The following is a 24,447-nucleotide window of genomic DNA, read 5'->3' on the forward strand; positions in this document are numbered from 1 at the left end:
TTCCTCAGATTTTTCAGTTTCCATTTCCATGTCACTTGTGGACAGAACCAGTGTAAAATGCAAATTTTTCAATTCAAGCACAACCAGCTATTCTAAAATAATATTTTAAACTAATGCACAGACCTCAAATCACTCATTTAAATCTTCTTGTCTTTTCTGATTATTTTAATTTTGCATTATTTTTCCAACATGTAATTGTTTTCTATGTGAGACTTGCTAGAAAAACAGAAAACCTGGTCTCTGAGATCTAAGAAAGCTTTTTACAAGCTTGAAATATGTTTAGTGATATCCTAAACATCTTCACAATTAGCTTACTAGTTTTCAGTTATCAGTTTTCCTGCAAGAGGAAATGATCCTTCTTCTCCAAACTACAGTGTCAGAAAATGATCAGTTCTGCTTTTCAGCTGTGTTTTTGATTAAGATATTTTTATGAAGAGAGGAATTAATCCTCCTGTTTTCTTGAACATCAAACCTGCAAGTCTGATAAGGGCAAATGTCTTTTATCTCTTTCTAGTAGCAAGTCAATGGTGTACAGTCATCATAACTACCAAGCAGAAAAGTCCTGAGTTTCTAGCTCAGGACTGAAGAAACCCTGATTATGTCAGTGTCAAGTGCTGCTCTAGTCCTCTGAGAGCTACAGTGTCTTGAGCTTCCAACATACAATTACAATATGGATGCAGATTGAGTTTGTACAAGTCTTATTTAATGAGTTTTACATTATGTCCTGTAGGAAGTAAATTGTTACAATATAATTTTAGAAACAAAATCTCTTAAATTTTTTCATAGCTTTTGACATATCCTAACCCTAATTTAATATAAAATGCTTGAATAGGAGAACATACATGAGTCTAAAAGAACAGTAACGAAAAGTTAGGTTGCAAGATTTTTTGTAAAATGGAAATAAAATTTCTATTATTATTGCCTTTGATAGTGATAGTCCTTGAAGCCCTTACTTACTTTTAACCCTCAGTTGATCTCTGGCACTGACTGACATATTTATTGTGTTCATCAACTGGGAACAAGATTTGGGAAGTGCTGCACCATGAACTTTTTAAAACAAAAGCTTCTTTCTCTTTGGCTGCAAAGATTCACTATAGCCAGTGATGTCACCAGACTTTTCATTTCCACAGTGAGACTGTTAGTGTAGATAAAAGTGACCATGTTTAGATGTAACTTACCCAACTCAGGTCTGTAAGAAGTTCATCACTTTCAACTCTTTCTGGTTTCAACGAGGAAGAAGTTCTGAAAAGCTCCAGGTTTAGTAGAGTCTTCCAAATTGTTATGTTTTGCAAGTTCTGCTACTGCTTAACATTGTTAAATAAAACCCTTCCCTTTATTTCAGACCTTTCTCTTTTCACCTCATCTATTTTGGAATTTAATTTCTCCCACCTAGTTTACTGTTTTTGTTATAACATCCCAAAATACGTATTTTTCTATTGGTGATGGTCACAGGCTATGAAGATATAGCAGCGATTATGAGTATAAATAACTCATGAATTATTTTTCCAGTACTTCAGGTATGTACTGGAGTTGGGGTGAATATTTTGTAGCTTTGTTTGAAGTTCTGTAACCGTGTAACTAAACTATTAGAATGTAGAAATGGCATGTAGAAATGGCAAAAGAATGCTTTGTTCATTTCAGTCATTATGACATCTCCTGATTTCTGAGTGCTTAACCACAGTCAAGATATGTTAAATAATGTTAAATGTTAAAGTGCTGATTTTCTCAGTGTCGGTTGATGTAGGTTTTCTTATGTGTTTTCACGGGGTAACTGTACCCCATGGTACGGGGGTAACTTTACCGTTGCACGGGGTAACTTTACCATTGTATCTCAGGTGTTGAATTCTCTTTTATTTTGCATTTTGAGTGTAATTTTTACAATGCAGTTGTTATTAGTTACTATTGTTTTACAGTAGGGACTAAATTCCACAATTAGAAGCTTAAAAACCTGTTGAACTAGAATTCTGCAAAAACACGATTAAAGACAACTCATTTCCCATAAAGGTTCATAAGCTAAAATCAAGATACCACGGTGGAGTAAGCAAGCAACAGGAAAGAACAGGAGCAGGAAAATGAGTGAAACCACAGAAGAACATGGTTAATTGTTATGTTCTGAACCGGATAGAGCTATAAAAGGCACTCTTGGGATAAGCGAATAGAAGTTATTCAATTGGCAGGGCTTCATTGGCACAGGAAAAAATAATGATGATATATAAATATATTTTAAAATTGACTTTAGTACTATAGCCTCTTTCACAGTAATGTATTTCACTGATTATCTCTGGTACTTAGCTTGACAGCATTGATATGTTTCTAAGTAGGGATAGATGGATAAAGCCCTGTAGCCCAACATGCCTTTTGTTCAAGTACCACAGGAGAGCTATATCTGCATAATTGAATGCACGTGAGATTTGTTTGTGAAGTAATCATTTATTATGCAAACACTAGGACTTCATTATATCAAATTTTATTAAATATGTACATGTTATTACTATTTAAAAGAATGAGTATCATTCCAAGATCTGCAAACTTCTCTCTAGCCTTGAGAGCTGCGGCAGAGCCTGTATTAATGCTAGTTTCAAAGCTGTAAGCTAATGCAGTGTCACTGTGAATGACACAGCACCACCTTTGAAGGCAAAACTTCATCAGCTGTATTCTTTAGTTACAATACAATCAAAAAATCTTTCCTGACAGTAACGTATTTGTACATTGTTTAAATTTCCCAACTCTGTCCAACTTGTAGGATGGAAGCAAAGAATTCTGTCACGTTTAGGATTCTCAGATGCTGAAGAAGGGAATTCGTACCAGAAACATCTGACGGCAAAGGCCCTTTAAAGGCAGAGAAGGGGGCACAGGAAGCAAAGAGAAAGATGCGTCCATCTACTCTGCTGGTATCCAGCCTGGAGGTCTTAATATTTTTCTTGCTTAGGGTCCCATGGCCTCAATGAGGATAATGCTTCCTATCAGTGACCCCCCTTCCCATCACCTCTCCACTAAACTGGTAGGTCAGCTTCTTCTTGACCTTCTTGACCTCCCCTGTCTTGCCATAGTTTCTCAAAGCCCGTGCCATCTTCTGGTAAGTCATTTTCTTGCGATTGCCTTTCTGGATGCCCCAGCGGTGCGCCAATGCTTCTTTGTGTTTGGAGGAGAACTGGAAAGTACCTTTTTCCTTGTCCACCCACCAGATGCTGTCCTTCATGTCTCCACTGCGAAGAAGGTCCAGAAGGAACTGATACAGACGTATCTTTTTCTTGCTGCCTGTGTGAGAAACAGAGAAGAAAAGCAGTGGAGCATTAGTATTATTGCGTAGTCCTTGATGAAACAGAAGAAATTATATAGTTCATATAACTGTTTCAGCTAGCTTGTCAGTCACATAGGTTCTTCAGTTTGCAGCCTTTATAGCCATAGAAAGAGTTATCCTGTGAGGACATAACATGGATGGCTGTTCTGAGAATTAAAAAATGAGAATAAGGAATTCCAAATGAGTTTTGAAATTAATTTTCTAACTTGAAGATAATTAAAAACATTGTTAATTTGAAACTAATCTGAAGCTAATTTGGGCAGGTTATACAAAACCAAACTTTTAGGTGCTGAGCAAACGCAGCTCGGTATTTTTAAAAATCAGTTCCTTGAGCTTCTTGCCTTGGTTTTCCCATCTGCTAATGGAAATTGGGATAGAAATGTCAAAAGCTGGGAAGAAGCCTGAATAAGCAGGGCAGGAGAAAGCAGGAGTACAAGAAGAAATGGTATTTGAGATACAGACGCGGTTATGGTCACAAAAGATTCAGAAGACAGGAGAGTGCAAGGAGACAGGGCAGTGGGGTAAAATACTAGCACAGCAGTTCTATTAGTTTATTCATTATTGTCATGGTAATGTAACAGCTGCTCAGCACATAGCACGGTAAAGTCCCTCTGTTTTCACTGACCTGTTTCACCATGCATAATTCCAGGCCCAGGGTCCACACCATCGGTCTCCCCATCTGATACCTCCAGTGGGGGGCTCTGCCTCTCTATGTCCTCCTCATCAGAACTGGGCTGCGGTGGAGAGGAGTACTGTAGGCACATCCGGGGCAAATAGGAAACCTTTGGGAGAAAAGAATAGCAGAGGGAGGAAGTAGTGATAGAGGGTGGGACATCAAGAGAAAAAGGAGATATCATGGAGAGAGTTACAGAGGAAGGGGAGAGAAAGCAAAAGGTATATGAGATTGTTTAGAGTGAGTGACTTAGTCATTGACATTAAAAATAAATACTATGCAGCTAAAAAAAAACACGTAACAGTCAACACTTACACATGTGTAAAAATGCATCTCAAATAGGAGAGAAGGAGGAACGAAGTTGTGAAAGTCAGAACTTTCCCATAGGTTATATCCTATGCAAGTGGTACTGTCCCCCTTCTCCCATATCTCCCCAGTTCAGTAACCTTCTCTTTCTAATTTAGACACATTTCTTCTTGCTGGGGGTAGATAAAGCTGTACTGCTTAAGTAGGAGAACCCTACTTAAGAAGGTGGAAAAAGTCGCACATGGTACCAGGTTTCCTAATGGGCTAAGAACCCACTGCGTTTTTTTGTTTTGTTTTGTGTTTTGTTGTTGTTGTTGTTTTGTTTTTGTTTTTTCTGGTTGAAGACAATATATTCATATAACAGATGCCTCTTCCTAACACATTGATAATTATGTGAACATTTTTCAAAAATTACATTTTATGCTCAAGCCTTCTGTATAGAAAATGCTCTGTTGGTACTAATTGCTTTGAAAATACTTTAACTGCTTTTGAAACATCGCAACATTCCTTCTGTGTAGCGATTATAAACCAAGATAACATTCTTCCTAATGAGTTTCTGATCTGTGCTGCTTATCCCTAGTATAAAACTGCTTTTGAAATGAACTTTTTTTCTAACATGGCCTTTCTGGAACCACTCTTTCAGATTTTGCAGATCTGGTCAGTTTTGTCTTGGCATAGCCACTTTGACTGCCTTTGGCTCTGTTGTTCTCTTCCTTTCTCAGGCATAGTACCTTCTGACAACACTGAATCGCTGAAGGACTGCATCCATCTCTGGAGCCAGGGTTACACAGGTTTGTCAGCTTCTTGTCCTGAATCTCCCCCTTGAAGAGAGGAATAGCCTTACTGCTGGGGATATATCATATTGGATCATGTTCTCTTTTCCTACGTGGTTATCTGAAAATTCCTCATCAATGGGGATTTCTCATCTGCAAAGCTGGCAAGCTGTTTTCTGTGCTGAATTCCCTTGCCCTTATATAGAGGTCTTGTCACAAGCAGTATGGAATATACCTCAGCTCTGCAAATTCTCGGTTGCTGTCTAGTTTGCTAGGGATTGAGACCAGTTGCCAAGAATTATTGCAGCTCCTTACTGAAGCAGGAGAAATAAATCAGGCTGAGGGGTGTGGAGTAAGAACTCAATTTCAACATTTAAAAAAAGTTTTAAAAATCCCCCAAATTCAGCAGCAAATAAAACGTGTTTCTCATGAAATGAGCCAGATTGCTACTCCTGTAAGGTGAGCTCCTTTTGAGTTGCCTTTCATTCCTTCCACCGAACAGGGCATTTTGAGCCTGATTCCCTTTGTACAAGCTCACACGCTGAAGCAGGGAGTGGGTGTTCACTTTGTGAGTCACACCACCCACCCCGTGTCAGGCTTGGCCGAGTGGTGCTTTTCAGATGAGTTTTGCACCAGTCGAAAATGTCCCAATAAGGAGCGTGCCGAGCACTGGTTTTGGGGTGCAGCAGCTGGCGGTTAGTGAGTTGGCAGATTGGCTGGAGCCAAACGTGGCAGGAAGGCCAGGATTGGGTAAGAGTGTGTGTAAGCTTCCTGTCAGATCCCCAAGAGCGAAACTTCAGCCCTCACCACAGAGTCACCTTTAGCTTTTTTACGGTTAAGAAAGCTGCGGCCTCAGGGGTGGGAGGGAAGGGAGAGAGGGTCATGGGGGAAGGGGAATGAAAAGGTGGGACAGTGTCTTTCAGGGGAGGAAAACAGATTGGTGCATCTGGAAAGGCAAAGGCTGTGGAAAGCTACAGTGTATTGAGGAGGAGTGGGAGTGAGTTCCTCTGGGGCTGGAGGGGGAAGGTGGGAACATGCTGTGAGGGAGGAACAGGGTCTCAAGCAAAGGAGGTTGCTCAGACTAACCTGAGGACTATCCTAAGCTTCCCCTGCACCACCCCTCCTTTCTCTATTTGCTGTATTTTTGCTTACACCCACTTTAGCAATGCCTGAAACTCAATGTAGGTCAATACATACAGAGTTGCAGAGGTCCCACTAGTGTGTTTGAAGAAAACAGCTCATTAATACAACTCAGAGAGAGAAAACTTAAACTGCTAGCTGCTTTCCATATTCTGGTGTTGTCTCAAGACCTGTGGCATCCACTTGTGGTTTTCCTCTTTCTAAAACTCTTCACAATTTTCCAACCTTTCCTTTCATTCTCCCTTCAGAGCAAGTATTCTCTTCTTCATTTAGTACTTGAAGAGACCACCTGTTTGAAGGTCCTGTTGTCCAAGAATAGTTTGAGCTTTGAATTTGATTTCACAAAATAATGTGGTATCAACAGAAAATCAGAGAAGTATCTTTTCATGTTCTTCTTTTATTTGCAAACTGTAACTATGACATTGCATGAGAGCCATGGGTGCAGCTAGTAACTGGCAAATTCAGCTGATGAATAAACTTTGCTTCCTGCTTCTCTTTCCGTGGAAATGCCTTGAATAATATAGTATATGCCACCTAAGTCTGTGGCTGAGACACACCAGAGTCTGAACCTCAGAGCATGCTGAATACCACTTGCATAAGCTACAGTAGGTTAAAGTAAAAGAAAAAAAAAAAAAAAAAGATCCCCAGCTGGTAAGGAAGAGGAGGGTAATGGTGACTATCTCCTGCAGCTTGGCATGGGGTGGGGGAGAGAGAACACAACACTCTATTGAAAGTTACAACAAAATTAGTTCTGTGTCTGTACTCCTGAAATGAAAGATGGAAATTGAGTAGACTGAAGTAGGTTAAGCAGAAGCACCCTCTCTTGATTTTTGGTGGTGCTTCCAAGGACACTCATAACATATCTAACTTTTCTTCTTTGCCTTTGGTTGGGTGTAACAGTTGGTTGTTATGTGTTAGCAGTTGCACTGAGCAACTGAAACGACTTGAAGCTTCCCACAGGCTTCTGTTCCATGAAGCGTTTTTTTATATTTGTAACTTTCTGTTCCTAATTCTTTGTTTGTAGCTACATCTTATATTCTATTCCTGATTTTTTTTTTGTGTTGTAGGTAAGAAGTTTGATGGCTTGCAGTAAGTCAGTTTCCTGTTGATAGTGTTAACTTAATCACTCTTTGTTTCCTTGTGTTTAATTAATACAGTATTTGCTTATAATTTCAGTTTGCTTTGAACAAGAAACCTAAAATAACAATTAGATGCATGCAGTTTTTCTCACAAAATCTTAGCAATGGCACCATTATATGCAGCAGGGTAATCAGCAAACAGTTCTGTCTCTGATCTCATTCCTACTCTGTCTTGTATTCAGCATATTATCTGTATCTTGCCTGCCCTGGGAGACTCCTTGGCACAAAATATCCCAGCTTTCTGATTGCTTCCAATAATGACATGCAGCATAGTCTGTAGGATCTCAATGCCCACTTCACTCTGGTGTCTTGGCAGTACCGTGGAACTCCTTATAATTTCAGCTTTAGTGATCATTCACTGACACTTTGGTGACTGCTGCACATTGGAATGCCTATTTTCATGGGCAGATGACTGTCTTTTTGTAAAATCTGAGAAGAGACGAGATACTGTGCTTCAGGTCATGATTTAGCTTCTTTTAGATAAAATCATGAGTAGGTTGGCCCTAATGTGTTTCTCTGTGGTAACATTACTGATGACTTTTCTTTGTTATTATTTGTTGCACAGGGCAGGTAAAATTGCCAGGGATGCTTGGAAATTTTTAAAATATTCCTACCACAGTGGGGCTCAGAATGTTTCCCAGGAGGCATGGACACCTTTGCTATGGCAGTGCACAGCTTCTCAGGCCCAGTTCCTCTGCAGGATTTCAAAGCAGTTGATTTTCATTCCAAATTAAACACAATTCTGAAACTATCTTTTTATGCACTGTTTGAGGAACTTGGCTTCTCGTCGTCCAGATAGAAAGAAAGCTTGAACCACATTTGTCCTGAGAATGAAGAGTTTTATGTCAAGTGTTGGACAGCAAAAATTCATATAATTTGTTTCAGCAATCTCTTGTATGCATTCCCTGACACATTCTGTTTCTTGCCCTTAACTATCATCTAAATTCTGCATAAGGGTTGGTAACCATACCTGATGGTTGAGTCCAATATGTGTAGTTGGGATTGCAGAATCCAAGACATGCATTTGTTCAATCTCCATGTGCCTGTAGAGCTGCTGCAGCTGGGGAGGCTGTACACTCTGCAGTTCTGTGAAGTGGTTGTCTCCAAAGGTCTCAAACTCACTGTGCATGTGGTGTGGATGATATTCCCAGTAATGATCTAAAGAAAACAGCAGCTTGTCTGTCATTACAAAAGTAAGAAACATAGCACTTACCAGCCTTTTACTGGTTCCTACTCCCACCACTGTCCCTTCTGCCCACTCCATGCCATCCCTGTAGACCTGTCTATCTCTGGTGACAATCTATATAGATTCCTGTAATGTTTCTCTTCCTAATCTCCAAGGTGCCTGTGGCTGGAAAGTAATTCTTAGGCCACTTTAATTAGGACAATACTCGTAGATGGAGTGATGGATTTCAATGATAATATAGCAGAACATGCAAAAGACATTAATGCTGGCACCTTTCTCAAGAAGAGACTCTAACAATCTTATATTTTCATTCTTGAGGCAACAAATTATACTGATTTACATATTGTCAGATTGTCATTATAGTTTTTTTCATGGTATGGAAATGAGCAGATGAAGATGATCTTATCATTCTACACTAATCTTCAATCTTTATTTTCATCTGCTAGCAAAACTTCAGGAACGCTACAGAAAAAGCATGGGACTTATCTCCTGTAATCATGTGTTGGTATGCACCATATTTTTCAGTAGCAATACCAGAGAATAAAAGAATAAACAGTTTTGTGTACGGTATTATGCAATTCTAATTGAATTCTAATTGTTGAAGCAAATTCTAATGTAGCCCCTTTCTCTAGGTTTTTAATCTCTCTATTAAGCTAGAAATTTCTGTGACAATTTCCTTTTTTTTTTCAAAAATTTAAAAAGTACTCAGATAATGAATATACTGCTACTTGATTTATTTACTGTTATGATTCGATTAAATTCTATACAGTTCTCAGTTTGAGATTGTTGTTCAATATAAGCCTCTCCAAAATTTTCAAAATTTTCAAATTTGCTGCTCAGAATTTAAAATCTGCTAGAGCAAATTTGAAGCACTGCAAACTCTATTTCTGTCTCACATACTGTAGCTGCACGTATTTGCAATTATGCACGTATCTGTTTGTGCTCTTTTTTAAAAATCAGTCAGCATCACGTCCTCTGCTCTGACTGAGCTTGGAACTAGCCCTCCGTACTTTAACTTCTCATGCATCGTTTTGTGCACAGTGAAAATTTCTTTATGATTCAGTGTAACATTTATAATTTATATCTCTTGTTCCAAGTTTTCTTCCTTTGTGTTATTATAAATAATTTCTTTCCTACCCTTCATTATTTTCAGGTTGTTACCATGTACACTTACAATCTATTTCTAATTATCACTTAGCCCAGCTGCATGTATTTAGCTCTCAATCTTTCAACATAAATCAGTATATTCAGCCCCCTAATCATGCTTGTGCACTCCTCCAAGCTCCCTCACAGCTGTTGACAATGTTCTGATAATATGAGGGACAGAGCTGAACATATTGTTCCAAGGGTAGTTGTACTGAAGGAATAGAGAGGAGCAATTGTCTCATTCTGCAATATGACGCTATTGTGTATGACATTATCTAATGTCCTGAGAATATTATTTCTTCAGTACCAGTTTTGTTCTTTCTCTCAGCTTCTATCTCCTCATTCTTCCTCACTTATGTTTCAAGCAATTAGGTGTAGCATCACTGAGGATTTGAAAACCAGGATAGTGACTTTGAATGTGACTTCCTTTGGAGGGAACCTGGTGATATGTTTATTACATATCTGCATTTATAACATTACAAAATACTTGTACATATATCATTACAACATAGTTATACTTGGGAAGCTGTAAGCCCTTGTAGCTGCCTTTATGGCTCAGGCCTGTAGAAAGGTAGAAATATATAGAAATATATAAAATACATCACCACAATGTACAGTTTAAATGTTCCCACTGTGTTTCACTCACTGTGAGTCTGACTGCACAGGTTATCACAGGTTATCCTCCTGGTAGGAGGCTTTGGGCACTTTCAGTCTGAAACTTATTTGTGTAGTTGGAAGACAGATACACCCTAACTCATGTTTTTACTGGGCTAAATTATGGAAGATTTCTCTACTTAGAGCCAACCATGGAGGCCCGATATACCTCTGGTAACCCATATAATAAATTGTTAAGAATACATCACAGGAGTAATCTATACTCATGTTCCTTAGAATAATCTGGCTTTACTCCTGGTGCAGAAGGTCCTCTCTCAGATGTGAACATATCTGTCAAAGACCTCTTGTCTTTGACGATCTAATACAGCAAATGAGATCAGTGTGTAATCATGAGCATGACAAAGCCCAGGCAAAACTCTCTGAGGCTGTCAACAGTAAGTCTTCAGGTGTGGAATGTCTTACTATGAGTAGCTGTGGTGGTCAGGAGTCAAGACAGTACATTTCCAACATGCATAGCCATGAGTATTTGTGCAAGCTCCAAGTGGTACACTTCTGATTCTTTTTAAATGCTTTTATCAGCAGTGATGTTTTTGTACTTCAAGATAAGTTTTAGTCTATTGGAGCCTATAACAAGGTTTCTGCTGCCTCCAGAACTGTTCTTTTGTACTCTTTCTTGGCAAATAAATTAACCTGTATAACACTGTTTATGCATACTAGTGTTAAACACTATGTAACATTAAGCCTACTCATTATTGAAGTCATTTTTTATTGAATTATGTCCTGCTGTAAAAGTACTACTATGAATAATACTAATAGCACAGCATTTGAGGACTTACAGTGACCACATAATACTAACAAGTTACCAAATGAATCTGTCAGAAACTACTTCAACACAAATTTATGTCCAAAATTGTGACTGGACAAAAGTCCTTATTTCTGTTTTAGTTATCGATAGTTTCACAGTGATACTTAGGAAAAAATATATAGTTTTAGTTGCACTGAAAATGAAATTCCAAATTCTGTGTCCACAAACTCCTTTGCAGTTACCCTTCTTGGCTAAGTTATTGCACATTAAAAGATTAAAAAAAATCTAAATATCAGTATCTGCAGGTATTAGAGTTATCAGCTGCACTGCAGCTATTTCCTTCTGTGTTCTTGTTACTGTTACGTTAGCAATGCACAGTAATTCTGATCTTTTCACAAAAACATAAAGGTGGAGCAAAGAAAAAAGAAAGGAGAGAAAGATTCTAGAAATGGAAAGTGTCTATTCTTTGGGTCAAGGAAAATGTTATTAAAAACCAAGCTATAGGTATACAATGGAGTCATTATGAGAAATTTCATGTGAAGTGAAAGAGGATGTGAAAAAAATTCTCACTTATAGAGACATGGAGATCATGTTTGTTTTGGTGTTGTATGTAATGAAAGGTTAGAGGAAGGACAGTCATGAGTTCTAAACTCCCTCCCATGTTGGGAAGCAATACTGGACCTAAAGGCATTATGCCAATATTCGCTGTGGAGGTAGATTCACACTCTACAAGTAAGAAACAGAACTGAACTTTCTGGGTTATCCTATGCCCAATGTAAATTTCTTTGCTCCTATTTTAATAGAATAACATCAGGACCAGGAGCTAGAAGGTGAAATAGGCTTAGGAAAAGTATTTATTATAAAGTGGGGTAACAGGCTAAATCTGCATCATGCGGTGTAAAACCTCGCAGAAATTCATGAGCCAGTTCTCGAACCGGAAGCACGATAGCTCTGTCAGCACAGCCCTCTGCCCGATCTAAGATGACGACTCTGTTGACATGGCTCTGCTTGAGAGCTCCGAGCCAGTATCTCTGAGCAGCCAGTTCTGCTCTGTGCTGCATAGATAGTCCAACTCATTTTGAGCTAGGAGAGTGTTTCTCACACATCACCACAATGTACAGTTTAAATGTTTCTACTGTGTTTCACTCATCTGAAAAAAACAAGCCAAGAAAAAAAAAAAACAGCAGAGGAAATGAGAAAAACATTGAAGGACACTGAAAAATGCGTGCCTTGATTCCCTGCAGAACCGCCCTCTGTTGAGTGAAACGCCGTGGCAATGCGGCAGTATAATCTCTAATGACAACAGAATCACATTAGCTCTCACTTTACAAATTAACAAACTTCATGATTTTAATAATGCCTAATGTTTGAAAATCCATGAGTCAGGCCCCAGCACGTCACGAGAATGGCTTCAAAGTGAGGGGATTTTTTTAATGAAGTCTGGAATTCTTTCTATTTGCCTTATATTATTTCCGACTAAGGTTCACATGTTTGGACTTTCCTCCACTGCTACATGGGCTAAAATCCTAAAAAAAAATCAAAGCAGAGTTTCTTAAATTAGCATATTACTTCAGGAGGTGGGAAGAAAATAAAATCCCAGCCTACAAAATCTGGTAAGTTCCACGAGTCTAGCAGCAAAATGAACAGTGGTCAAAATTCAGCTTCACACAAAAAATATTTTTATTTAACCAATGACATTTAGTGAACTTAGAGACAAAACTGCAGTTGAATTTCTGAATTTTGTAATTACTAAGATTGCAGTAGTGTTACAAAATACGCTATATTACATTTACAGACTTACTAGCCTACAAGCTCAGGGTAGGGTGATGGACTAATACATAATCACTCAAAGTAGTTTCTGCCTTGTATGACTGTCCCTGTGTTTATTACAGTATTTACAAAATAATTAAACTGCATTATGTAAAATAAATGCAAACAATGCATGATGTGATTGAACATAGGGATTTTCTGTGGTGTATTTTTGTGTGTCTGATTTAGTGTTCACTTACTGGCAATGATCTCCTACATATTAAACTAGTGTTGTGTGCACTTTGCTGCCAACTCAAGTAAACAAGGCATAAGGGTTGTCTTCAGCATTATCTTTTAGAAAAGTGACAGTAACGTGTGTAGCATAGATCAACAAATTAACCTGTTGCCATACCTCTTTCACAAAATTAATTTGCTAACAGTGAGAGAGAGGTAGTCTGACTCTTGAGCAAGACTTTGTTTCTTTAGTAGTCACATATCTGCGCAGTCAGAAGAATTGCTCTGTCTTGTAGTATCTATTTGTTTTATCTGGCAGTTTTTCTTGGAGGTCCACAGTGTTACTGAGTAGACCTGCAAAATTATATTTTATATATTCCCAATGATCTCACTGTACCCCAACCTGAACACTCTTTCCTCAATTCTGTCTTACATATTTCTTCTTTTTCTTACCTAATTATGTTCTCACCTCTTTCACTTCAACACTATCACTGCAGCACCTTATTTATTAATTTTCCCCATCATTTGTTAATCATTACACTTTTACCCTCATTATTCTGAACATTTAGTAGTTTGTAATATCCCTTTCCTGCACTTCTGCGTGGCTTTTCTCAAGACCTACTACCTTTGTCATGTTAAAAAAAAAAAAAAAAAGCCAAAGTTGGGTTTGTCAATGTTTATAGAAAAGAAGAAAAATGAGTTAATTTGTGTGTTTCACTCCCCTCTGTATGCTGTGGTTGCTCATTGTTGTCTTAGACTGTGAGCAATTCAGGAGAGGATAAGGCACATTAGATATTTGGACACAAGCAACTACATTGCAGGCACTTTCATAAATAAAAAATGGATTGAAATATTCAGGCTGGGATAAAGTTGCCTCTTGCATAACCACTTACTGTAGGAGTTAAAACATTAAGCAGGTTTTTTTGGAGTCTTTTGGGCCAGTACTGGTACTGCTTAGGCCATAACTCATATAGACGACTTTGAGTTATTGTAGTGTTCATTATTATGAGTAAAAACATTCTAATGATCTGAACACTGTAGCTTAGACACAGCCTTCCAACAGAAAAAATGGGCAGTAAAACAGGTGAGATGATAAGTTTATGAAAGATAAAGGGGTGTTGTTGCTTGAGGTAACCTAGATTTAATGACAGAAAAGATCTTTCCCAGTGCTTTTTCCTACATGACATCTTTTGTATTTATTGTTTAATTGTCACAATTGCCTTTTGAGATAATAAATTTTATCCTCATTTTATGGGTGTGTAAACAGGTACAGTTTGTATTGTAAAAACCCTGAATTTCCATGTGGAATTTGCTGGGTTTGATTAATGTGACTTGACAAAGGCCATGAGATAACTTATAAAAAATGAATCGGTTCTTTGTTTCCAGGCCTTAAGAATATCATTGGTGTTTCTTAAATGCAATGTACTGAACAAATTTAGGTAGGAGTCTTTTCCAGGTAAATGCGCAGAACAATCCTATTCTGTAACTTGCTGTCCCTTCAGGTAGTTTCTGTTGCCACAGATAAAACAGTGCTATGCTGTGAAGCTGTTAGATGTCTTAAATTGAGTAGTGATGGGTCTAGTTGCTATATCAATAGGAGTCTTTTAGGGAAACTCCAGGATCAGAAGGGACTGCCACAAGTGATACAGTAGAACGGTGCTTTTCCTTCTTGAGTCAATATTGACCCTGATATTTCCAGGGTGGTGTTGCTGGACCATTGTATTGCACAGGAGACAAAATTCACAGGGCTGGACTATCCCTTCTACGTTGATTTAGAGCCCAGTCCCCACAAGATGTGAAAATATATAAGACACCAAACCTTTAAATCACATGTATAATGTTAACAATAATTTATTTTACTTTAAGCTAGATTTATGTACAAACAGCTACAAGGAAGTTTTACTTAGATTTAGAGAGAGGAAGTACTTGGGTGTACTGGAGGAAGAGTGAAAGTTTCAGCTACATGTGGCAGCATGCAAAAGAGATCAAAAGAAAGAGAGAAATACATGGAGTTGAAAAAAGCCAAATGCCAGAGAAACAGAATTAAAATGAAGGCACTAACAGAGTATTTGGGACCTAAGTCAAATAGGAATTGGAGACAAGAATGCAAGAAGTACAGTATTGCAAATTCATGTCCTCGGAGATTTCTGAAACAAGCAGAGTGGTTTTGATCTGTAGAGGAAAGTTAAAACACAGTGAAGATAATGAAGGATAGAGATCATGAGGTCCCACCTTCCTGGTAATACACTGAATGTCCTGGAAGCTCCTTAGACCATTCAGTGTTTTCTAAAATTCTATTTCAGAGAAATCTATGTTGCAATTGCTGGATTGGAACAGTGCCATTAAGCAGAATAGATTGTTGTTGGTTTCTGATCTAAAAGTATGTGCCTGTACATTATAGATCACAGCAGCATATTTGTTCTTTTCCTGAATGTCCTAAAATCTTTTTCCTGTGGTATACCATGAGACTTTATGCTCCAAGGAGATATTTTTTAACTTACCACCATGACTCTCTCCATCACTGTTGAGATACTGGTAATAGTCATGGGGCTGTCGGTAGAGGTCTGACTCATAGGGTACCATATCTTCAGAGGGCTGTAACGAGAAAAGAAATTTTTAGAACTGTAAGCTTAGACAAATCCATTCAAAATTTATTCATATCAGTTAGCGAAGAGGAGATGCCAACACATTTTATATTGCCTAGAGAAAGAAGGGGAGGCTTCAAGTTCTTATTGAACCAGCAGAAATAAAATGCTCAACACCAAACACTGTTTTGCCAAAAAAAAAAAAAAAAAAAAAAACAGAAAAAAGAGAGAAATCCATCTCTTTAGACCCAGTGAGAGCTTCCTGCTGTCTGTGTAACAGAATTTGTCCTGTGGCATTCTATAAGTTCTTGATATCCCACCTTCCAACCTTCTGTCCAACTATCTGGGACATAAGGACAAAATACCACTACACAAGCACAGAAGAGAAAACTTTTATTTGGTAGTGACAGACATTTATTCTTTTTCATCTTGTACACAACAGAGAAAGCAGAAACTTGACTTGCCTAAGCATCTTACTTGGGGTGTTTCTAGGAGGTGACACTAAATGGTGACAATTTGTAGGAGGGTAACAATGTCAACAGAGGAAAATGAAAATGTTTTCCTTCTCAGTTTTTGTCCAAGATTAAGTCTAAACGTTTGCTGGTTCAAATCATTTGTATAGGGCTGTTTGTTATGCACAGAGAAGACTTAGAAAGTCTAAATGTGGGGCATACATTGAGTTGTATTAGACGCTTTGCTGCAGAATTGAAGTTCTCCCTAACTTCTTAGAACAGGTGACGTAGGGCAACTTCCCTGCTTGTCTTGCTTACCACTCTGAATAGTCCAATGTGAATACTGTTTAACTTCTTATGTTGTTTCAGTAAAGGTGGTCTGTTATTTGTGCACAATTCTTTTGCTTCATTTAACATTTACTTTTTTTTTTTTTCCAGAATGAAGAATTAGAGCGAGTTAAGTTCACTACAATAATTTCATCCCCTCTGAAAAGTGTTCTATGATGTCAACAGCAATGTAGAACTCAAAAAAACCTTCTTGCTATGTGCTCTGAAAGGAGACTAATTCTACGAGGTACTAATAGAACCATTTTTCTTCTGTTAATGTCTTTAGCATAACTAACTTTAAAGAAAAGGACAAACATTAAGAACAATATGGTAACTCACATGATAGACATATATTATATGTGCATATGTTTATTCCTTCATATATTCACCAGTATTTTGTAAGCTTAGGCAATGGTGACAGCATGCCAAAAACACATGCAAGCTTCTCTTTTTCTTGCTCCTTTAGATTGCTCACAAAATGAAACCTGTGGCAGCATCTGCCATTAAAATCCAGACAGAGATAAGCAGCTGGCAAAAGGAAAATATTTCTTTCTGGTGAAAACTAGATCAGAGTTGCCATTTCTCATTAGCTCCTGTCTTTAATTCTTCTAGTTAACTCCATTGTTTCATTCTGCTGGAATTCTGTATTAAAAAATTGTCCATTTTCTAGGGATGTGATTTCTAAGATTTCTATGAGGAAAATAGATCAAGAAAAACAGGGAGTTGCTCCCAGAGGGTTAAGATGTTAGAACAGAAAAGGATAGAAAATACTTTTAGAAAGTACTTTGGACCTTGTTAGATCCTTAATGGCAGCTGTGTACTTTATCAATGTATCATATTAGAATGTGCTGGTAAGATTGCCTAAAATATTATGACTTCCAAAATACAACCTGTCTGGTCATCAGATCCATTGAATGCTCAAAGCCTTGTGAGCAAATCAGTTGCTTACTTGTCAGCTCCCAATATAATCTATAATATATAGTGGTAGATAGATGTTTTGGGGACATCTTGAGAAAATGATAGCCCACAATAAAGACAACGTAAGGAAAAGTTGAAGTAAAGGGAGTAAATCATGATTTAATTGTATCCACAGCAGGGATAACATTGAAGAGACTCCTTTTATTTCTAGTCTCTAGGTAATAGGTCCAGTCTCCCGCTCCAAATCAATACGATTCCAATGGAATTAATGAGGCTGTGTTTTGCTTTCTTCATAGACAAAACAGGGGGATGAAGTTCTGAAAGGAATTTCTAGTTTTCATTATCTTCGTAAAGTAATTCACCCTATGCCCCCATTTCCATAAATATATGCTTTCTGTTAAAATTGTGTCAGCCTAAAGAATACCAGCATTAAGTTTCTGCCTTTATGGGATAACAGCCTTCATATTCAGAAATGTTAATTTGTCATAACTCAGAGGAAAGCAGTCATATTCTGTGAACAGAGAGACCTCAACATCCAAATAGAAAATAACAACATACTCAGTGGGAGAAATCTAGGTTAAAAAAGTCATATAAATATATATCATTTGAAAGAAAAATCTTTGTTTCCTTTCAACTCAAATATGAGAAACCGACTGAAAGTATGCAAATTTTCCATATCTAGATTCATCAAAAGTTGTAACTCTGATAGATATTTAGCAAAAAGTAAAGAAACTTCCAAAGAAATCAGTGTGCAGTCAGTTTAAGCTTAAATTGCTAGGTATAAAATTTTCACTGCTTACAACAAAAGCTCTATCAGTCACACTTTTACAAAGCCATAGCTTGGCAGGAAGCCCAAGCAACAGTCCAAAAATAGATAAATAGTATGAATTTTAGGCATGGCAAAGAACGCTTGACTTGCCTAGTTGCATTCTTCCTTAGCTATCTTCTTCCTTAAGATTTTCCTAATCTTCTTCCCTAAGATTTCTCAAACTCCCACATTTCAGTCCAACATACCCAGTAACAGTCAATAGTCTTTCACAGTCTGAGAGCTAAGAATGAAGTATTTCAACTGTCAGCTAGTTTTTCAAGTTCAGATGCATATGTTCAGATGCATTCAATGACCAGAGCCAAGGGAAGGTGTGTTAAATAGTTAGACTCTCTAAAAAAAGTGATTTCCCTAATATTTACAGATCTTGCTGACTGCAGAGAGAGTTGCAGATACTCAGCATATTAAAAACAGTCTGCTTTTACACTGATCAGTTTTATATACTCTGTGTTGAAAGTCTGGAACTTAAAATCTTTTTCCTATGGATTGTAGGAATTTTCTTCCTTGATTTTTTTTTTTTGCTTAAAGGTCCATTGGATAAATATGTGTATGTCTGTCTGTATTAATTCGTGCAACCTAGACCAATCCATCACCACAAAGGACTTGAAATGGCACCATTGTCCATCTTGGTGTCTGATCTTTGAGGGTACAGAAACTAATATGGGAAGATTTATATCAAATATTATTTAAGTTTGTGTATCATATTTTTCTTGATTATCCTTATCCTATGGGAAGGTGTGATACTTTGCTTTATTAATTCGAGAAACTGTTTCCAAGAACCTGTTTTAATCTCTCTCTAACTTTTCTTCTGTAAGATTTATTAAAAGCTCATTTTTCTCTATTTAGAAAGAAGAGGTTTCGCCATATGCTGCTGTTGCCTCTTGCACCAATCATTACCACTTATTCTGTCCTTCTCTGGAACCTCCCCACCCACCCACACATTTCACCATCTTACTTACTAACAGCACTGCCATGACACTGAACTGTTTTGTTTGCCCAGACAAAAGGCAAAGAATGGCTTATTTTACAGTGCCATTTTTAACTGCTCTCAATGGGCATTTGTTCTATCAAGTGTTTTCCTGTAAATACTGAGAGAAAGCTTTGTTAGTAACTCATAGCTGTTCCTGAAGTTGATCTTCTTTCCTATATGCCCTGAAGTGCAGGGAGTTACCTAAGACCATATTCCAGCATCAAGAAAGATGTCAACAAACAGTATTCTGTCTGTCACAGACTTTGGTAAATGGAGAGTTGCTTCCATCTTCCTTCTTTGGTCTGAAAACCAAGGGAAAAGCCACAAAACTACTTGGAGAAAGCTTGGTTGGCATCAGTTAAGAGTGATACAAGAGACTCAACTGAACTACCTGAACATTCTTGTTATTTACCAGGACCTTGTCAGATGATTCCAGGTAATCATAAATTCACTGAATGCTGATCTTTTTTTGTTATCCTGACACAACTATTCACTGGCATGTGATTCAGAAATACTCCACACAGTTTCCAATGATGTGCTTCTGAGACTAGTTTTAAGGCCAAGACTAACCATATTTCCTTGGGAAAAAATTTACAGTATATTTTAGAAAAGATGAGTAAATATACTAACACACTCGTTGGGCCAGCCTCACTGGACTGCTGTGCTAAAGCAGTTATATGGAACAGAGCACTTCTGAGGGACTTTTTTGCCTTCAGAGATGTGATTTCTACCGGTGGCTACTTAGGGATTCACATGTAACTGGGGCCCTCTTTATGTAAAGATGTATTTGGTTTATCAATTTTCTGCCCAGTAGCACAACTAGATTCTCTCATGCATTGGAAGGCTTGGGCCCACGTTGCGGAACTCTTCCATACAAAGATTCAAAGTCTTCGGAGAAAGATGCGGTACTCCTAAACCATTTAAGCAGCATTTTCCAAATGAGGGGTAAGAGTTTCCTACCAAAGTCGAGAGGAAGGCAGTTACTGACCCACCCTCAACTGAAAGGGGAGGGGCAGAGGAGGGAAGTGTTGCTTCACAGGAAGCCCTGTCTAGAAACTGGCTAATGCCTCCCCTCAGAAAAAGTCCCAAGGGGCACAGACATTTGTAGTGATGCCATGCGGGGTTCAAACTGACAGTGTTCAAAGTGCGCTTAAAACAATTCCGAAAGTAAAAAACACAAAAGTATTGATTTTTGAATGTATTAATCGCAGCAATCAAAACCAAATTGCCTGCCAAGTATTCCTGTAAGATGTAATCACATTGTCACTGCCTCTTGTATCATTTACCTGAACATGGTTCAGCCAGAATATTAATTGCAACACAAATTAGCATATGTGCGAGACTGTTAGAGTTTAACTCCATTTATTCATTTTATGCACTAGAATTCAATACTGAAATAAAAGAAAAGTTAGCTATGAGTGAATGTGTGGACAGAAAATCTACAATAATAATAACAAAAACGAGATGCTGGTTTCTGGGGTAGTTGAGGACAAGGTTTGGGTGGTTTTGGGGGGATTTTTTTTAAGCTCCCCAAGTAACATATTGAGAAATCTATGTGTTATTTTTTCATTTTCTCAATTTCTTTTTGGATTCCTATCCTGACATACTTACAATAGGTGCACTGGGCAACTTGGTTTGTTCAAAAAAAAAAAAAAAAAAGAAAGACAGAAAGAAAGAAAGAAAGAAAAGAAAAGTTATTTTAGGGTCTTCTCACTCTTTGGGTAGATAGTGGATTTCAGGGGCACCACTGATAAACTGCTAGAATACAGGACCTCCCCAAAATAAGAAAAAGTATTTTTTCAATCAGTATGGATACCAGTCAGGAGGAGAATTCAAAGGGCGATCTTTCTTAGGGGAAGATAAAGAAACATGGCTTTAGCCTTCAGTAGATGGGACAATGAAAACATGACATGAATGGGACAAAGAAAACATGATATGAATTTTGTTAGAAGGACTATTGGATCTACAATGTCTTTTTTTCTCTTTTCTGGACACATATACCAAGTACTATAAGTCATCAGCCACATAAATCACCTTATCTGGCATCTCTTCAGCTTCTACAGGCTTTATAAAATCTTGTTAGGGCCTCTTTTACCCATTTTGCTTAGAAGTTTCCTTTTTTTTTTCTCAACAACAGGTTAGTGCCATTATGTTCTTCATAAAGACTATCTCCGAACTCATGATGGGATACATAAGAGTAGCGTTACCAATACTTCAGAGTTAAAGAAAGGATAGAACCAGCCTCATAATCATACAGAAGAACTTGTGTCTAACAGAAAATATTGAAAGACCCAATTAAGAGCTGCGTGATTTTCCCCTCATTTACCAATTGCTTTTTTGAGCAAGTGAATTCAAGAGAATTAGTTCAAAAGAAGCCGAAGCTAGAGACTAAAATGCCATAATTACAAAGAGCACAGAGTCCTAAACTTTGCAATACGTAAAACCTGTATTCAGCAACTCTTCTCTCACAGATTGGTAGAAAGTTAAATATACGTAAACTATGTCAGTCTTTAGATCATTAAAAATTACAATCTGAAGCAAGACTCGGCCTTTTACCACAAAGCTGGTGCTGAAGAAAAAAAATTCACTGACTTGCTATGCGCATACCATACAAAACTACCATACATTTAATCTTTGAAAACAAATGGAGATCAAGATCAGATACAAGTATAGGGAGGAAATGTTAATTTCCCATTCATTGTAACGTCGTCCCTAGCTTTATATATTGACTGGAGCCCAACTTCCTGGCATAACAAATACAGACCAAAGGAGGATATTCTCAAATAATAAAATCTGGTTTACTCTGTCTTTTGCTACTGAGCCCAGTGATCCATATTAGGAATAAAGCCCATATACTCACAGGGGGAATGAGGGGAAATCCTTCCATTTTGCAAGCTTGCAACATTCAGCCAACTTCTGAGTGAATTTTTCTTAATTCAGTTTTCAAACATCCAGAATATCTGACTTGAAAAATCACATGAAACAAACAAAATTAAAAAACAACAACAAAGAAAAAAAAAAAAAGAAAAAAAGAACAGAAGTGAGATCCTTGGACTCCGTGAAGTCCCTTCGCAGTGGTGGATCTCAAGATATGAGAAAGACCCTAACAAGTTTTCATAGTTTGCCCTAATAGGTTCTGAGGTGAACTTCTTCCCGAGTTGTATTTGAAGTTCCTGATTTTATCAAATGTCTGTAAAAGGGAGATAGCCCTTGGGTCTATCAGTGCGCTGTGACATCACAGCTTTTAGCCAGTTTGCATAAATCTCATTTCAGGGAGCTGCGGCAGTGTAACAGGAAGTCTGCCCCGAGCCAGATCTGCCATGGGCAGGTGCTTACTGTATAATCAGCAACCCAGAGCCTGTGCCTGCTACCAATAAACAAGCATACGGGTACAGTGTGCTGTGGAAGCCTATGTGTTTCCCACTGTGGAGGAACCGTAATGATGGTGCTGCTCTCTGGTTTAACGATCATAAAGCCTGACAACTTCTGTGAGGACAGTGCAGTGGCATAGCCTTGCTTTAATAACAGTCCTGTGTTGGAATTAGGTGGCAGAACTTAGAATGAAAGAAAAAAAAAAGTATGCAGTATCAAGTGCACAGTCTTAAGTTTCTACAAAACACTTCTTTTTTTCTACAAAACCAGTGTTTTATAGAAACCAAGCCCATGAGACTTTCTTCATAAACTTGGCTATAGAACAAGATTATTCAGTGAAAGATACTGAGTCCTCTTATTTGTTTCTTGTGATTTCTCTTCTTTTCTAGGTACTGCAAGGAGAAAGCAAGTGGGAGAAAGGAGAAAGAGTTACATGCCCCAAATAATGGATTTATTTCTCATAGAAAAGTACCTTTAACAGTGAGTAGAGAACGAGATTTGTAAACTTGTATCTGAACAGTCAGATGCTGAAACTTCATGTAGAGATTTTGATTCAGTGCATTCCACGTTTTTTCCCTTCTCTTTATCCCACTTATACTTGCTACTGCTTTGGCTACACTGAATGTGTGTCCTTTTTACCAAGGTTTGGGCAGGAGCAGTGGCAGGGGCGAGTGGGTCACCATTCAGGATGCAGAGGGTGGGCCCTTGCTGCAAGGGGAGAACTCTCTCATTCTGCAAAATGTCTTCTTGCTTTGCATTTAGTTACTAGTATCTTGGAAAAGTGAAGTTTCTTTGTCTGGGTTGTTCCCCTTCAATCTATGCCCATGTGCCACAGGTTCTGCTTTTGAAAGTAGCCTGTTCACCACTCACCTGGGTCTATGTGTGAGGGGGAATTTCAGCCACTACAAACTTCCTCCCTCATACACTGGTAAAACCAGAGGCCACTCACAAGTTCCTCTCGTTCCCCACCCTAAGGAACCCAACAAGCAAACCATATTAACAATTGGATAAGATCAAGATCATGATGAAAGATTAACTCTTGAAGCCCCAGACTGAATTTTACTAGCATCAGTTGATCCATAGGCATTCCATTCTTATTTTACTGGTACCATGAAATCTTGACATTAAGCTAGAAATAAGCAAGCTGATGAACAGTCCAATTCTGTCTTGAATGATGATTCTTGAGTCTCCTTTTGGATAAAAGCTTGGAAGTGATAAGATCCATGTGGGGGAACAGGAGAGAAGACAAAGTACAATCCTGATGGTAAAATTTGGTGAAAACAGAACAGAAGGGAGTGAACAATAGCATACACAATCTTAAAGTGGGTCATTGGATAATAGGTGATAAAAGTAATTGTGGAAATGGTATGTGTATTAAAAAGACTGTTCTGAACAAAGATGATATGCAATCTGATTCTCAGTATGCTGAAAGGTACCTTAAGCAGCTACTGGAAGGTTTAAAAATGTTTTGCAGAGAGGGTCTTCTATTAAGGTGGAATGTAACTGTGTTTAATACACTGGAGGATATTTCAGCACTGTCCCTTAGCACAGGAGATTGCCTAATAAGGATAGATATTTTGTACCAGCCTTACTGCACTCAGGGAAAGCTGGATTACCAACATTATCAGCATTAACAACTGTGTCTAACATATGAGCGATCATAAACACATGAAGCTTATCAATATAAATCTTCAAATTTATTCTTTATATAATGAATTAGAGTAAAACAATTGGCCATAAAGCTTGGGGAAGAGCAGAAAGTCCAGAAGTTGAATAAGCTTCCTAGGAAGGAAAGAATCTCTATAAATGGAAATGCTAAAAGTTAAACAAAATGCTCATTTACACTATTATAGCTATTTAGAAACATCACCAGTACCAATCTTGCTAAAATTCAACGTAGATGATTTTCTCACTGTTGGATATAACTGGT

General features: G+C 37.9%; 2 protein-coding genes across 3 annotated transcripts in view; one reads left to right on the plus strand and one right to left on the minus strand.

Annotated features, from left to right (window-relative positions):
* Positions 1–2,410: 2,410 nt before the first annotated feature.
* SPI1 (Spi-1 proto-oncogene) lies at positions 2,411–22,385 on the minus strand. The gene is made up of 5 exons (XM_083840514.1): positions 22,006–22,385; positions 15,569–15,662; positions 8,303–8,490; positions 3,927–4,083; positions 2,411–3,258 (listed from the first exon to the last, which is right to left on the minus strand). The coding sequence occupies exons 1-5, from the start codon at positions 22,048–22,050 to the stop codon at positions 2,942–2,944; spliced, it is 801 nt and encodes a 266-aa protein (XP_083696640.1). The 5' UTR covers positions 22,051–22,385; the 3' UTR covers positions 2,411–2,941.
* The window catches only part of SLC39A13 (solute carrier family 39 member 13), a 54,514-nt gene continuing 49,282 nt past the window's right edge, over positions 19,216–24,447 (plus strand). For both annotated transcript variants that reach the window (XM_083840504.1, XM_083840508.1), the window contains exons 1-2: positions 19,216–19,581; positions 22,907–22,997. The gene's annotated coding sequence lies outside the window, so the exon portion shown is untranslated. The remainder of the gene's footprint in view (positions 19,582–22,906; positions 22,998–24,447) is intronic.

This window comes from Anser anser, assembly GCF_964211835.1.
Source record: "Anser anser genome assembly, chromosome: 5".
Taxonomy (NCBI): domain Eukaryota; kingdom Metazoa; phylum Chordata; class Aves; order Anseriformes; family Anatidae; genus Anser; species Anser anser.